The sequence below is a fragment of the Manduca sexta genome, chromosome 13, assembly GCF_014839805.1.
Source record: "Manduca sexta isolate Smith_Timp_Sample1 chromosome 13, JHU_Msex_v1.0, whole genome shotgun sequence".
In the NCBI taxonomy this organism is placed as follows: Eukaryota; Metazoa; Arthropoda; class Insecta; order Lepidoptera; family Sphingidae; genus Manduca; species Manduca sexta.
In genome coordinates, this window is record NC_051127.1 from 7,181,753 (window position 1) to 7,198,307 (window position 16,555).

The 16,555-nt window shown below is 39.7% G+C and overlaps 1 protein-coding gene across 4 annotated transcripts in view; it reads right to left on the bottom strand.

Annotated features, from left to right (window-relative positions):
- Positions 1-177: 177 nt before the first annotated feature.
- LOC115449470 (RNA-binding protein Nova-2) overlaps positions 178-16,555 on the bottom strand; it is a 93,171-nt gene continuing 76,793 nt past the window's right edge. For 2 of the 4 annotated variants that reach the window (XM_030177309.2, XM_030177325.2), the window contains 6 exons: positions 15,036-15,189; positions 13,086-13,255; positions 11,549-11,728; positions 11,133-11,331; positions 6,106-6,348; positions 178-6,014 (listed from right to left, as the gene is read on the bottom strand). In XM_030177309.2, the coding sequence (XP_030033169.1) occupies positions 5,794-6,014; positions 6,106-6,348; positions 11,133-11,331; positions 11,549-11,728; positions 13,086-13,255; positions 15,036-15,189 (1,167 nt within the window). In that variant the 3' untranslated portion in view covers positions 178-5,793. The remainder of the gene's footprint in view (positions 6,015-6,105; positions 6,349-11,132; positions 11,332-11,548; positions 11,729-13,085; positions 13,256-15,035; positions 15,190-16,555) is intronic. The other 2 variants (XM_030177318.2, XM_030177332.2) reach the window with 2 other exon arrangements.

Consider the following 16,555-nt stretch of genomic DNA (forward strand, 5'->3'; position numbering starts at 1 on the left):
ATATGCGACCTAAACACGTTTGTAATTGAGTCCCAAATCAGTCAAGCAGCCCAATGGTGGACCATATTTCTTTTTTTTAAATTGGCCTCACCAAAAACTACTTTAATAATTGATTTTTCTAATGCGTATGCGATATGCGGTAAGTGGTAATGGGGTGATAAATAATGAAACAACATATAATTTTTGCATTTATTTAATGTTAATATAATATAGACAATGTTCAAGGTACCTTTGAATTGGTTTCGAGCTTTTTAACACTAAGACATTGTAACCTTTCCATTTTGACCTCTTTAACTTCATATTGCAAAATAAACCATCATTTAAATGATTCCTGCGGCACAACTGTCCGCCAGTACGGCTAACTAAACAATAAACATTCACTAAAATATATCCAATTTATAATTCAAAACATATCATTTAATATAACATCGTTTCCATTTCAAACTTAATTAAAAATTCATATTAACTCGTACATTAAACATTGCAGACCCGTTTATCATAAACCAAGTTAACAAAAATCAATAATAATTAAAAAATAAAAATACCATCACTGAACTGCACAGCAACAAATATGTTATACGAGTAACGTACGTGTCAACGAATCATATATATATATATATATATTATATATCCATACAATACACAACGGTACGCACGCTTTACATACTTATAATACGCAACAAGTTACAATTCAATAGAATTAGTATAACATATCAATCTCAACATGTGTAAAGGTTGATGAGACAACGACTGAACGCCGCTGCGCCTGCGCACCACTCGCGGCCGGCCGAGCCGGTGACGCGACGTCCCGTCACCAGCCACCACCGGCCGCACGGCCGCAGCCGGCGGGCGCGCCGCCCGAGTCGCACACGACCGCGCCCTCACCGACGGCGACTAAACCAACAGACGTATGTAGCAAAGATCCGGCGCTCCGCCCGCCGCCCGCTCGAGGCGCGGGGACGCGTTCGTGACGATGTCAAGATGCGCGAGTTGATTACTCAGTCTTTAATAAATTGATGACAATGAGCAAGGAGAGATAAACTCAAATGAAACAATGTTATGCTGATGCACGTATATACAGATAGCGACCACCGACGCCGCCCGCCGTGTGCGACTCGCGCCCGTCCCTGACAAGCGTGTGGTGACTGGTGATGTCTTAATGTTGAGTTCGACTTGAACGCACAGCCATTTTCCTAAACACAGTATCGAACCTTAGACTATCCTAGCGCACCCGACGGCTGCCACCTTCGCGTCTATACCCACTATCGTCTATCTAAATTACAATAAACCACTCTATCAACAAATTCAACAACATTTAGCTACTAAAATTAAAAAGGGAGGTCGAGACGCGCGGGGCGCCTCGCCTCGCGTCCCACCGTCCACCGAATGAAGAATGACAACTAGCTACCTTAGCCTATAACATTGAAATTACTTATCGTAACAGCGGTGCGGTGCGTGTGAGACTGTGAGAGGTGAGATGTGAGCGAGTGACGAGTGCGCGTGTGCGAGTGACGAGTGAGTGAGTGAGTGAATGGGTGTGAGACACGGGTGAGAGTGAGCGTGAAACCGGATGGCGGTGAGTGGGAGATCGCCGGCGGTGCGGGGGTGCGTGTGCGTGCTGCTGGTACCCGCCTCTACTTCTACACGATCACTAAACAATTTGACACAACCTGTAAGAGACACGGATGGTTGGGTGTCGCGGGCGCGGGGCGGGTGTAGGCCGGAGTCCGGTCCGACGACACCACATGCCAGTATCACAGTAATGTAACGAGTCTAGCTCGAGCGGGCCCGCCGTGACCCGCGGCTCCTTGGCCCCGTGGCTCCGTGGCCCCGCGGGTCGACGCGGGCCCGCGCGGGTCACCCCGGGACCGCGCTGGGACCGTTACGCGAACTATACGGGACGTTGCACTATTTATTATCATTCCACGCAATAAAACTTTAGACGATTACCGAGCACTAAATTATTTTGTATTCACGTTAATATACTCTCAAATATTGTAACAACTTCAGTATAACAACATTAACATTTTTGCAGTATTTTCATTAAAAATTATCTATATATACTCATTATATTGTTTTATTTTCATTAAATATGATAATTTATAACTAACTAGAATTCCTTTTGTAACTATTTTATTGTTTTCGATTGTTCTTTGCAGCGTTTTGTGGAAGGTACGAGAATATGTCGCAATTTAATAAACGAACGTCATAGCCTTATATTTACACTTAACTAAACTTCGTCAATTTTAGTACGAGACCGAAGAACTCATGCTTATTGCGGTCTTTTTCGTTGCACCGAAGAGAGAATGAAAATATTTCCATCACAAACATTTATTCTATGTCTTTTAACATTCCCTATTTGAGTGTGACCGCATACCAGTGTCATATTTATAGGAGCTATGAAAGAATTTATTGCAGAAGAAAGATCCCTCTTAGGAATTAAGAGATCCTTGCATTATGGCGGTAAAGAACGCTGCAAAGAGCAATGTCGACGACAACAGAGGCAAGTCGTGGAACTTATAAAGACAGAATAAGAGATGTAAAGTATTGGGAACTATGTCTACCCCCGTAGCTCGCTCGGAACGCAACAAAAAGCCGTGTCGTATCATTCGGGTAATGTTAATTGACGTTATCACTTACAAGTTATCGACTAATCGATATATCGAGTTCCGATAAAATTGAGCTTGTAAAATCGACTTTGACAGGCATTCGCCAACACGGCCTGCGGGCGTGCGAGCGCTCGCGATCTGCTCCCCCACGATATTATACACAAATTATTATGCTTCTATTGCATTATCATTGAATTAATTAAATATTAAATATTGCATTGACCACGGTTTGACCAAAGTTTGGTCTGGACTATCGAACGTTTGACCAAACTTCGTCCAAAGTGTATTATTTGCCGTCCGCGACCGCTCCCAGGCCTGCATAATTGACAATAAACTGCACCTACCCCCAAAATACGTATTAATAGATGATGATAGATCGAAAAAACACCAGAAAAATTCGAAGAGCGATTACCTATACACGCTTTAAAGATTGATTTTTTTTTATTTAAATATAATTATTATTTATAAACTAGCTACTTGAATGCGTCTACTGCGTAATGTTACCTACATAACACACGTATATTATAATAGACCAGTAACAATACCACAACTTAGCATATATCGAGATGTCGTTGGACAGGTGAAACTTACAACAATCTATAATTCATTAAACACTATTATATATTTTCATTCACAAGTTACGGAAGTACGAGGTTACGGCGTCTCGAGTGAGCTCGCGAGTACGTCCAGTGCTCGGACGCATGCGCACTCCGACGGACCCTCCACCATCTGCAGACCGACACTGTCGTAACCGAGATGTCGTTTCTCAATTCCTTTTCTTACACACTATACCGTTATATTAAGCCGATTTTCAAATTATATATATTTTATTATGATAATTAACCATTTCAATTTTGTACTTCATACTTTTAAATCATATCATCCGACCGCCTTTTCAAAAGTCTTTCTAGTTTTATTCGCGATGTTATCGACGGAATCGCGGCGCTGGCTATATGTACTCACAATCGATACGACATCGATACAACTTACAATCGATATATTGCCAGAGCGTCGTCCGACACGATCGCATGCTACCGTTTAGTGCAACTACCGTTACTATGACGATGGCACTTCTGAGGTAAACGAACACAACTTAAAACTATCCACCGACGAGGTGAGCGTTGTCTGTGGCCACCGGACTACAGCGTACCGACCGACACGGAGTACCTTGACAATGTCGACGAAATAATCACAGCTTAACCATGTAACTCTACCGAGACTGAACGAACTGCGTCGCGGTGCCGGCGCACACCGGCCCGCGATAACTAAATAAACTTTAAACCACACCTCAACTGTAAATAATATATGTATTGATATATTGTCATCTTGAATATATAGAAATCTGCATTTAAAATATGTAATATCTTTTCTCATCTATAATCGATCTGGACACGCATAGTTACTATTATTTAAAATTGTACTTATATCGCAACATTAAAATTTTAGACCGACGAACAGAACAACAGTAAAGTATAGAAGAGACGAGAAGAAAAAAACAAATTTAAAACATTTATCATATAAATGTATAAAAAAATAAAGATCTTTCACCGAGAGAAAACAGGAATGACAAGTTTTAGTACAATAACCGAATTATCGACGCGTCGCGGCGCCATGTCGACTAACACAATGTAAACGAGGGCAAGTTGGGTCGCGCGCTTGTGGCGACATCTATCAACAAATTGCACTTAACACTAAATCCGAATCAAAAACCAGTTCAGAATTATACGGCACATCGTGAAGCCATGACGATATCACCAAAACTTTTTTGCTTTGATGATATTTAAAAAAAGGACCAAATCTCAACTGCTCTTGTAAAACTTAGTACAAGTCGAAACTGTCTATAGCTGTCACCTCGTGTGACGTACTTGGCCTGTGATACGATTTATGGACACTTTGGTTAGGGTCTACATTTGGCTCCCGAATTAAAATAGCGGGCAAGAAGCGACCTTGGAGCCTGGTACATCAGCACTCGATTATATGTTTTATTTCATGCGTAATTCATTTCATTTCAAATAATCACTCCCACAATTTTAATCGATATTTATCGACATTCGTTGATGGCACATTTCATTCAAATATAGTACTTATGTCACAGTCGTGTAGCTCAGTTTTACAAGACCCTACAGGCTGTCAGACGTTTGCCGAGTCTGACAGTCTGAAGTTCAAAACACATGCTCACATGGCTACTAGCAAGTTTGACGACTTGCTTACAGATTTGCGGTCGAGTTCACGATCGCCGGTACTCATGCACCAGACTCAAACGACTATCGATATCGATAGTCGACAATTTCTATCGACTATGTCACTTCAATCCCAACGATCGAATACGAACTAACAAATAACTTAACAATGGTAACATTTACAATGAAATCAAACGTGTAAATAAACGTACGTGGTGGAATAATGTACAAAAATATAATGTGTGTGTGTTCAGGAATAAGTGATAACACATATCACAATGTTAAACCTTAACAACCGTCCGCTAGGCGGACGCAAACAACTTGTCATCACGTTAAAAAAATAATAATAAAACGTAAAATATAGCAATTATAGTCAACGCTACTTATAGTACACGCATAAAATTAATATACATAAAATTCTGTTTTATTACATTGTAAATAGGTAACTATGTGTCGATACGGGCCGCGGCCGCCGGCGTCCGTCCGTCCGGCCGGCACAGCGAGTGCGACCGGCGGCCTACACTAGTGCTACACGGACGGCGGCGCCGCGACGCGTCTCGAGAGCTGCGTAACTTATCGACATATTAAAACAAAATAACATAAAACTCTGTTAACAGTCAGGTAACTCGCGCCACTGCTCTACTAGTTTAACGTCGACGCCCGACGGCGGCGCCTCGCCCCATCACTGCCGACGCACACTACACCGCGCCGACACTACGTCATCTCACACTGCAGTACTCAAAAACCGACTTTAACTCTGAGGCATGCGGTATGTTTCACTTGGCATCGCGACGAATCAAGGTGGATTCCAAATTTAAATTTAAAAACAATGGTTATAAAACATACTGTATACCACACATGTAAAGTCCATTTTCCAACACCCATACCAGTAGACGTGGTGCCGGCGCGACGGTGCGCGCCAACGTTCATCCAACAGTGTTGACTAGATCTAGAATCTACGCTAGAACAAAAACAAAATGTACAGTGTGTGGGGGCGAGGTCGGCTACTGCATTAGGCCCGAGATGGCATTGTGGCGCGTGCGCTTCAGCTCCTCCTCCTGGATCTTTTGCTCGATGAGGTACTGCGCGTTGCTGATGGAGGTGGGCGTGCCGGTGATGGTCACGATGCGGTTGCGCGTGCCGGGAGCGAACGTGCCCTTCTTTGAGATCTGAATGTTGGCGCCCGACATCTGCTGGATCTCGACCAGACTGCGCCCGCCGGGGCCTGCAAATACAATCACAGACGAGGTTATAGTACGCTCACATTGGATACGATTACATTTGAATAAATAACATCACAAAAGGCCAGTCCTCACCGAGTATGGCACCGACGATGACCTCGGCGATCTCGACGTTCTTGGAGTCCTTGGCTCCCGCGTCGGCCGGCGTGGGGCTCTTGGAGAGCGGCAGCAGCGAGGCGGAGGGGAAGGCGCCCACGCCCCCCACGCCGCCCACGCCGGTGACGCCGGCCGAGAGCGAGATGGGCGCCACCGCTGGGGGCCGAAGCGCCTCGAATGCAACCTCCGCGAAACGCTCTAAGGAGCCGCCGCGCGCGCCGCCTGCGGGCGTCATCAGTAGCAGCGGCGGGACCGCTGGAGCGCGGAGCGCGAGCTTGTTCACACTTACATTAGAACGTTTCGCGCTGTTGCGAGAGAGCACACGTTAGCACGCGCACGCCGCCGGCCCGCCCCGGCTAGCCCCGGCCTGCCCCGGCCCGCCCCGGCCCGCCCCGGCCCGCCCCGGACTAGCCCCCGCCCCCACCGACTGCAGCCGAGCGACGGCGACCGGTGACGGTCAACTGGCGGAACTACTCGTTAGCTACTAACGTGGATATTTTCTGAACGCTTGTGCTATAAAGCTTGAGATGATTCTAACGTACTCTGATAAAGTGATGACACAACAAGCTCTCAGAGACAAAATAATTCCGAATATTGTAATGGGAAAGCGATCATTTGATTTTACTGTGCGAGTAAATAATTGCTATAGTGCTATACTACGAGTGGGCGTATGTGTGCGCTAATGTGCTATTGTAGTGTTGCACGTAATGTACCAGAACACAAAAATATAGGATTCCCAATAGGTATTATGAATTATTATTTCAATTATAGTGAAACTGTTTTCACTATCTAAACAAACGACGCCCTATTGGTTTAACAGTAGAATGGCATTGAAACGGTCAAGGCCCTGGATTTGACCCTCAGACAAGAAAATATATTTTATGATTTGCCCGTGAAATTAGTCAAATTCTTTATTCTTTTTATTTATAAGTGCCATAGGTTCGTTTGGTTAGTAATATATCGTGATTTAATTGTATCTGGAAGGTAATACTGGATTTAGTTCCCAAATAGACAAGATGACTGTAAAGTCATCTATACATTACATCTCTGTAATAATTACTCTGATTGTTAGGTATAAGAATTGGCACCCATTAAAAAATCCAATTTCTTACCGAAATAGTGTTAGTCTCTGATTAACACTATCTCTTTTGACTTTTATTTAAATGTAATATTACACCATTTCTAACTGAGAAAATATCCACTTTTTTAAACGAGTCGTTCCCCATTTGGAAGAGAATTACGCCGTGGACAATTTGAATAAAACACGCGAGAACATATACTGTTTAACAGATACTATGTCATTAACCTAACGATCAATATACTAAGTTAAAGTAACAAAATGGCAAATTATAGCTTCGTTTTACAATCTTAATTAATTAGATACTCTATATGCCCAAGTATCGAATGCCCAAAGCGAATTTTTAATCAATAAAATATATTTATCACTAAAAGTAAGAAAATATTGATTCGACGCTTAATTATATCACAAAAATCTGTTGACATGACCTACCCCATAGTTTTTACGCACGTATTTGAACTACCCCAAAGTAATATTAACGGATAATCATCTAACGTTTTAAATGTGGTGTAAAAATAATTGTTTAATACATAATATTGTTATTGAATTATAATGCCTTTACTCGATTTAATTATTGATTTACATGAAACTACGTCGCACGGAAGTATTAATTTGTATATCTCATATAATTTACCCCGGGGTAGCTGTACAAATAAATTTGATATTTATAATTGTCCACGGCACAAAAGTTATGTGTATTGCCGACATTGTGGGTATGAGAAAGCGATGTAAGAGAATTTTGAAAAGATTATGGTTTTTAGATACAATAACAAAAAATAAACAAAAAAAATATATATAGATTACAAAGCCAATTGTGTTAATGGTATCAGCAATACAACACATGTAACACTTTTTTTAACATTATCTAAACATGCAATTATAAATTATTGTATTATACTAATATTTACTCTTTTGAAATGACTGTATAACTTTATCCGATCCTTTACTTAATTATATCTTAAACTAAACTATCACACGTTTAATGTCTTTATGTATTGTTTGTAAACTGTTTCTCGTTTTTGATGTAAATCACATCGTAGGGAGTTTGTGGGACATATAGACGAAATGGTTAGATCCCATGTCTGGAAAAAAAACGAAAAGGGAATTATCAGAGCTTTTTATGGTGTATTCTGAACTTAATTTAACGACATCTTGCGACGCATGCTTGAACCACTTTCGATTCTAACAAAGCTTGCTCGAACCAATGAGATGCAGGGCCACTGTTCGCATTGCCGCTATAATAATATTTGATCAATGCGGATAGCCCCACTGTGTTTTAAGCCATTATTTTGGTACTACAAATAAGAACATATTTATTTTCTTACGACAATTAAGCCAAATATAATACACTATCATAAAAATCTATTGGGTCACAGTGTAGTACTAAAAACCTTCAACAAAATACTAGTATACCTCAAATTTAATCAATTAAATTTTGTAATGGGGTAACAGAATAATTATTGATTTATATATTTTCGTAGTATACCCCATATAAGGATATATACAGTCATTTCAAACAAAAAAAAAGAAACGAATAAGTACTTGCGTCATGTTATTACAACGATAACCAATGGAGTACCAGGCCAGAGAGATGGTAAAGCGTGAGTGAAAAATTTAGAATTTTGTCGATAAAGCGGCGATGCGGCAGGACCGAGGGCTACCTTATCGATACACGGGTGCAACTCTAGTGAAATATTTACCTTTATTCGCAAAGACAACAAAAAAAACATGGGTATGAAGAATAGCTCCTGAAATAGCTATATTTTGGTGACAAAATGTAAATATTTCTGTAGATACGCACCGATAATGTAACGTAGCCCTCATATGAACAACACTCGAGCGCTTCTCGCTTACTCCGCTTATGGGGTAACACAGAATTATAACAGCCAATTCAGACCACAACAGGGTAAAATCACAAATAAACCAATCATTTTATCACATTATTGTTTTTCCAATAAGAATACTTAGTGTAATTTTGAAAAAAAAATAGGGTACTTTTTAATGCGATTTTTGATTTTAATGTGTCATCTCTAGAAACAAGCTATTGACAAACATGTTTATATTCTATAAATAATAAAAATTAAATTCTTTCAAATTAAATATATAAAATTCACCAATAAAAGGCATTGTTAAACACTGTGTACCAAACAATAGCTTGTTTTCACAGAAATGAACTTTACCATAGATTTAAAATAAATGGCATTATTTGAATGATCAATAACCAAAAACGACTATAAAATATAAATTATAGTTAAGAATGTTTAGAAAATACCTTTTTTAAAAAAACTATAATGCTAATAAATAATGAAGAATAATTCACATGGGTAGTAAAGCCTAATGAAGTCTCAAGTCGTGCAAATAACATTTGTGAGTTTCTCAATAAAAAAAAAAAATAATTTCCGTTTCATGGCCAGATAATTGTCCATTATTATACACTAGTTGCGACTCTGACTATCTCTTTGGCGATGAGAGACTTCAACTTATGTGTACTTGAGCTTCGTAAATAATACCATTTATAGAAATCGTATGGCATCTAGAATAGAAAAAAAGGTATTACACCGGTTTGTATGTTACAGTTCAAGAATAGAATGTATTTTTAAGATACCTCCATTACTTCAACTGTCAGTACGCGTTAAATTCGACTGACTTGAAGTTAATCACGAGCGGTACTTCAGGCCGGTCGCATTACGCGTACAATACTTATGTAATAGAGTATAGGGAAAGGATTGAGAAATGCTGTCACAAAATTAATTATGAAGACTAAGCGAATGTATGGCTGTCTCTTTCTCTATCGATTCAAATACTAGAGACAACTATAAGCCGCACGTTCAGTTTATATTTTTTATTTTTTTTTAATATACGGGATTGATTTGGATGAAAAAGCATAATCCATTCTCTATATCTACATTACGCCATATTCAGAAAAGGAAAAACTATTTTAAACAAGTATCTACCCACTTTGTAAAGATAGTATTCAGTAAATGACAGAACTGCATAGGCATTAATGCAAAACAATTAAATTCAATAGGAATTAAACTGGTGTTGATCCCTATACACCCCCACAGACGGCACTCCTTGTTTACATATAGTTTTTCCTTTCATAAATAAATATATGTTACTTGGTTCTTTGGTAAATCATATATAATTATAGGACCTCACCGAATCCAAATATTTCAATGTCTGAAAATTTCAAGGGGTTGCCTGGAATCCACATGCTCATTATGCATGCATGCTTGTTTGCTAGTAGATGTCACTCCATTTACAAGCACATAGTTGTATGTGCTTATATATTTATTCTTTGTGATTATTTTATTTAAATCCATGTGAACTCCAGGTATTAAACGTGTGGGAAGTTTCTATGATCATTCGACGTTTATAGCGGAGTTCAAAGTGTAATGACACGATATCTTGTATGTATTTACACATAAAATATTTATTAAACATATTGTAGTTTGTTTGAAGAAATGTGTTTTGATATTACTAAATTGGGGTCAAGTTAAAATGGTGCCATTTTTTAATTCTAATGTCTATTCATTGTCTGTTTCTATATTAATTTGGAAGATAATAAAAAAATATAAATTTTCAAACATCATTTTAAGTTTGTGCATAATATTATATTCTGTAAAGATATTTTAATTTATAATTTATGTTTATTGTACACTTCGCGGTTATAAACGTCGAATGTTTAAAAACGTGTGGTCAATGGGGTCAGCACAGACAAAAATAACATTAAATAAACCAAATCACAGAATAAATAAAATTCTACCTTATACAGATCCGTCTACGGGTTATATTAGCAGAACACAAATAAAATCATATAATTTTCCCAATCAAATTTATCATAGTTACTTCAACCTATGCTGCCCCAATTAATTCAAGGAGAGGTTGTAAAGGAACATCAGAAGATCACGATGTGTGTGTGACTCACCGAGGCCGACCTGTCCGATGGGTCCGAAGACGGCGGGCGGGTCCTGGGCCGGCAGCGGGAAGTACGCGGCGGAGAGGGGCGGCGCGGGGAGGGCGGCGGGGAGCGCCAGCCCCAGCACGCCGTGCTTCACCAGCAGCCCCAGCGCCGCCAGGATCTCACTCACGCCGCCCTCGGAGTACCCCGCCTGCCGCAGCGCCACCTGCCAACGCAAACACGTCACTAGGCTGGCGACACGATATTGGGGTAAATTCACACCACACATTTCACAAATCGTGAACAACCTTTGTGCTGGATGGTATATTGCTTTGAAACCTGAAAAATGTGTCGAGGATGCTTATTGTTTTTGCAGACTTGTTCGCCGCGAGCAATAGGAAGTTATAGCGATGTGTGTGATGTAGTGGAGCAGTGGAGCGCACCTTGATGTGGTCGAGCGTGTGCTGCGTGATGGGCGCGGGCGGCTGCGAGCCGGGCGGCGCCAGCGACAGCGACAGCGACAGCACGCCCAGCGACCCCAGCGAGCCGAGCCCCGCCGAGCCGTTCACCAGCACCGACCCCACGCCGCCCACGCCGCCGCCCACGCCGCCCAGCCCGTGGCTCTGCGGAGCGCACGCACGGTCACTACCCGAACACTACTGAGTACTGGGGGAAGTCAACTGTTCTCCGCGTCACATTACTTGTGCCGTGTGGAACAAGATTTTACCATAAAGAATTAAGAAAATGACAAAATCTTTTGTAATCATATAACACACGCTTAGAGAATAGCTTGTTTAAAATCAAATTTTAAGTAGGGAGTCGAGTAAATTTTTTACTCAAGTTTGTTAAGAATTGTTAAGAACAATATGGAACGAAATTTTTACTTATAATATTCACTTCTAAATACAAAAGATGATTAATTTAATACACACATATAATATTTTGTTTAACGTAGTATTCCGCGTTATTAAATCAAAAATAAATTGTAGTACATATCACAGTTACCATCGCTATGCAGAAATATAAAATTATAAATAAGTTTTACATTGGGTCCAATTTACACATATGAAAAACTTAAAAAATCTTGATACTTTATATTATAATTTTAATGATTTTTCAGTCACAAACATTGGTTCCAGTTACTGCAACCAAACGTCCAATAGCTTTGTGGAAAATTGGTCCCAATATTGGTTAAAGTGAAGTATGGATTTAATGCATATTAGTAGCAGATCACAGCATCATGAGAACGGGCGAAGTGTGTGTAACCACTTAAAACACGCTCACAAGTGCTTTCAACCCGCTTGCGGTTGCGCTGGTGAGATTTCACAAAGATATTTCGTGAGGGTAGACTGGAAATCCAATTAATCAAAATTTTATATAAGCGCCATCTATTGGAATTACGTGGTAATTGGGAATAACGCACAGTGTGTTAAATATCTTTTATTTACTTCAGTGAAGCAACGTATTTAAAGATTTTTGAAATTTTCATTTTTTATCAGATATCGAACTATAATATGGCAATGCGCGTTAACTGTAGAACATTGGCATCTACTGTAAGTAACATCTCTTATTTCCGTACAAACTTAGGCACAATTGAGGCTCAACAGTCGACCGATAGATGGCGTAATAAACAAGTTAGTGTATCCACAACAAAATTTGCCTATATAACTATTGCAACATTGATTGCACATAAGCGGATACTTCGGAAAAATTTAAGAATTTAGGACAGTATGTACTTAGGGCCTTACCAAAAAACATTGCATCGTCTCTCATAATCACACAATGTTTCGTCTCGCTTTATCTGACGGTAAGTCACTCGACATACCGAAACAAAACATTGTATAACTAAATTATACAAGTGAATCAGTAAGGCGGTTAGAACACTACAAGGGTCATGCAAGTGAACCCCACCAGCGTACGAAGCAACACCGAACCCCACCAAGCCAATCGTTTAGTATAGGAGCGTGTTCGCGTGGTCACCTCTTTCACCTCGGTGGTGGGCACGGCGTACGGCGAGCCCGTGGGGTTGTAGTTCGCGACCGGGCCGGCCACGTCCGCGTACGACACGTTGGGACACGAGCCTGATTGAGGATCGTCCACCACCTTCTGCAGGATCATCAAGCACGCCTTCTTGTTGTTCTCTTTCTCGCCTGGAATTTGATATGAGGATATTTTAGTTCGATTTAAGTTGGCCGTGAATAGGTGGCGATAACCTAGTTGGGTGTGAAACGGACTGCGGAGATGAATGTGGGCATGTTCTAGACTCAAGGGCACACACTTCTGACTTTTCTAAAACGTTATGTGTGTATTCTTTGTGAAATAAAGCTTGTTTTAACGGTGAAGGAAAACATCGTGAGGAACTTTGCATACCTTAGAAGTTCTCTATAAGTTTTGAGGGTGTGTGAAGTATACCGAACCGCACTAAGCCAGCGTGAAGGAGTAAGGCCTGATCCCTTTCAATAGTAGAGGAGGCGTGTGCCCAGCAGTGAGGCAGTGTATAATACAGAGCTGATATTATTATAAGGATATTATTATTTTCCTACTGTGGGACACTACTGTGGGATTGGACCCTATTGTGGGATTCGTAGTATATGTTAATGTATTGGTACTTTTACAGAATGATTCAAATATAATTTGTAAGAAGCGTTATCTCAAGGTGCAGTATGCTGTATTCAAAAGAGACTCTTATATGGATCTTCAGTAAATAATTTTAAAATTGTAACATTTTCTTTCCCACCGACACAAATGTATTATGCAGTTTCTCATTTGTTTATTGCAATGCAATCTTTATGGATTAGTTCCGGACTATGCTCGCTGTCACGTCACTTTGTTTTATTGTTATTGCATGAATACGTCTATATTACACTTATATGTAGATGAACAAAGTTATCACGTGATTAATGTTTTTATAAAACGAAAATAGATTTAAGCTGTGTAAAGTACATTTTACTTTGTATGGTAAATTTGAATTATATTTGTTATAATTTATGACCGATTGATTATATAAAATGTTTCTAATATGTAACTACATAGCTTCACGTTATTTTTAGTAGAATTCCAAAGGTTATATATCAAGACGCCGTTTCGTAACAGATCTAAAGCAAAATGTACCATTTTAACCTTTATGGCAATGCAACAAGGATCCTCTGAGTGATGTAGTAGTTCAGGCGCTAATCACTCACCATCAGGTCATCTACCCGCCACTTTTTTCACTCGGTGTATAGTATAGTGTGTCGAATATTATAGTCCACCAGTACACATTGCGCTTCATGCGGGCGATATCGATCCGTCGCGTATTGTATTGTTTATTTAGCGATAATATTAGTATGTCTAAGATATAAAGTACTACTCTTAAGAAAAAAGGAATATTTTTCTAGAATGTCTAGGCTGTATTTATAGATACAACTGATTTTTGCTATGAAGTACGATGCGCTGAGACGCTATCAAGTTAAAGATAGCATCTCAAGATACTCATTGATATAAAAAAGCTATTTAATAATTATGTATCAACAGCAGCTCAATGAAATCTTAAGTTGCAAATGTGACGAATTTTTACATAGGCTTGGTTTATACATCAAACGTCTACTTAAGATTTTACTCAAAGCTGAGATTGATTTATTAATAAGGCCCTCACAATCGTATCTTTGAATATCCGAATCATGAGTCTGATGGACAAATAAACTGCTACCCACCAGCGGTGAATGGTGAAATTTTTCAAAAAGTAACCCGACGCAGAAAATCCTGGCTAACCTATCGCTGCTAATTTAACAGCAATCAAAAACAAAACGTAAATAAACCTAATAAGGAAGCGGGTAGGAATCAGTTTGTATGGACGCTTCACCACTGCTAAACCACTTTACCCTTCCTCACTCGACCTAAAAACACGTTTATTCAAAGATTTCCTCACATTCGTCATGCCGTCACCCTTACCGACTACAGTGATGCACCGCTCCTGCAGCGATAGCTCCTTCGCCTTCTGCGAGATCTGGACGTAGCTGCCGCTCTGCTCCTTGATCTGCTTAATGTAGTTGCCGCCTTTGCCGATGATCATGCCCGCCGTAGAGTTCGGCACCAGGATCTTTACCTGGAAATAATCGTGACGGAGTTATTATTGAAATCCTCGTCACTTAACGAGATGTAAGAACAGTTGTAACATTACTATATATATGTTTATAATAAAACGCATTGCTCTCGTACGTTAAAACATCAAACGTCATCTTATAATGCTTAATATCCAAAGCGGAATACTACAGTGCATGAAAGAAAGAAAAAGAAATAACCAAAGAGACGTGAAATATTTATTTTTTATGCTTGCACCGCAAAATGACATTCCACCTGATGGTAAGTGGAGTGGAGTCCAATAGAATATCGATTGACGAGAGATGATTACCCCCTCGACAGTCAACACAATCATGCTGACTTGTAGGAACCGGATATACACAGAGTGATCCCGGAACGCGACACACTTACGTGGGCTAATATGACGGATTTTAACATCTTGTGTACGCTGATCGCTATCGGGGCGGATATAAAATATATCCTACTGCCAGCATATAATCTATAGTAGTTGCATTAAATTCATTTGACAACTCAAAGACTACCAACGCAATGTCTGGATCAAAACAAAACTCGAACGTCTCTGTAATATATATTTGCTTGTTCTGTCATAACACAAAATCTATATAATCATATCGTTAGTATCGCTCCTTCGACCTAGAACCGAGCTATGTGTGACGAGGACTTGTCAGGCCTCAAGAGCGTTAGCGTATTGTGCGCGGAGACTGCGCGCGCGCCGGAACGGCCTTTACACTGTAACTCTACACGATTAGGAATGTCAAAACTAATGTTATGCATAATAATTAGATAACATAAGGGTTCCGGATAAATTAATTAGTACATATGTTCGTAGATTTGATAAAACAGTTGCTGTTCGTTCTGAGGGGGTCATTGTTATGTGTACGTTGGTGGGGTTAACTTCTAGTGGAATAGAGACATATCGAGTCAGTTTACATCATATTTGGGTTTCCTATATTCAAAGAGTTCTAAGATTATATAGAGCGGACATTGAAAACATTGTTATATAAAAAATTTGCACCCATGAGATGATCACTAATCTACCGCGAAATAGCAAAACACCAACGTCAAATATGTACTTCATATTTTACCATGTCATGATTTGTACGTTTTTAATGTGCATATTAGCATATTTCCTGCTAATAAAACGCCTTATTATCAGTTGGTAATAACTTTTGGATCCCAAATATGGTCCTTATGTCCGATCTATAACTAACTATACTGTTTAATGTCTTCATCTATACTGTACCATCAAGTGTAATTGATTTGTATGCCATGAAAAATTAGGAGTCATAGTTTGTCTAACCTCAAGACTCTGCCTCCGTTAACAACACTCAAACGCACTTAAATTAATTGAATTAAGTTATTTAAATCTG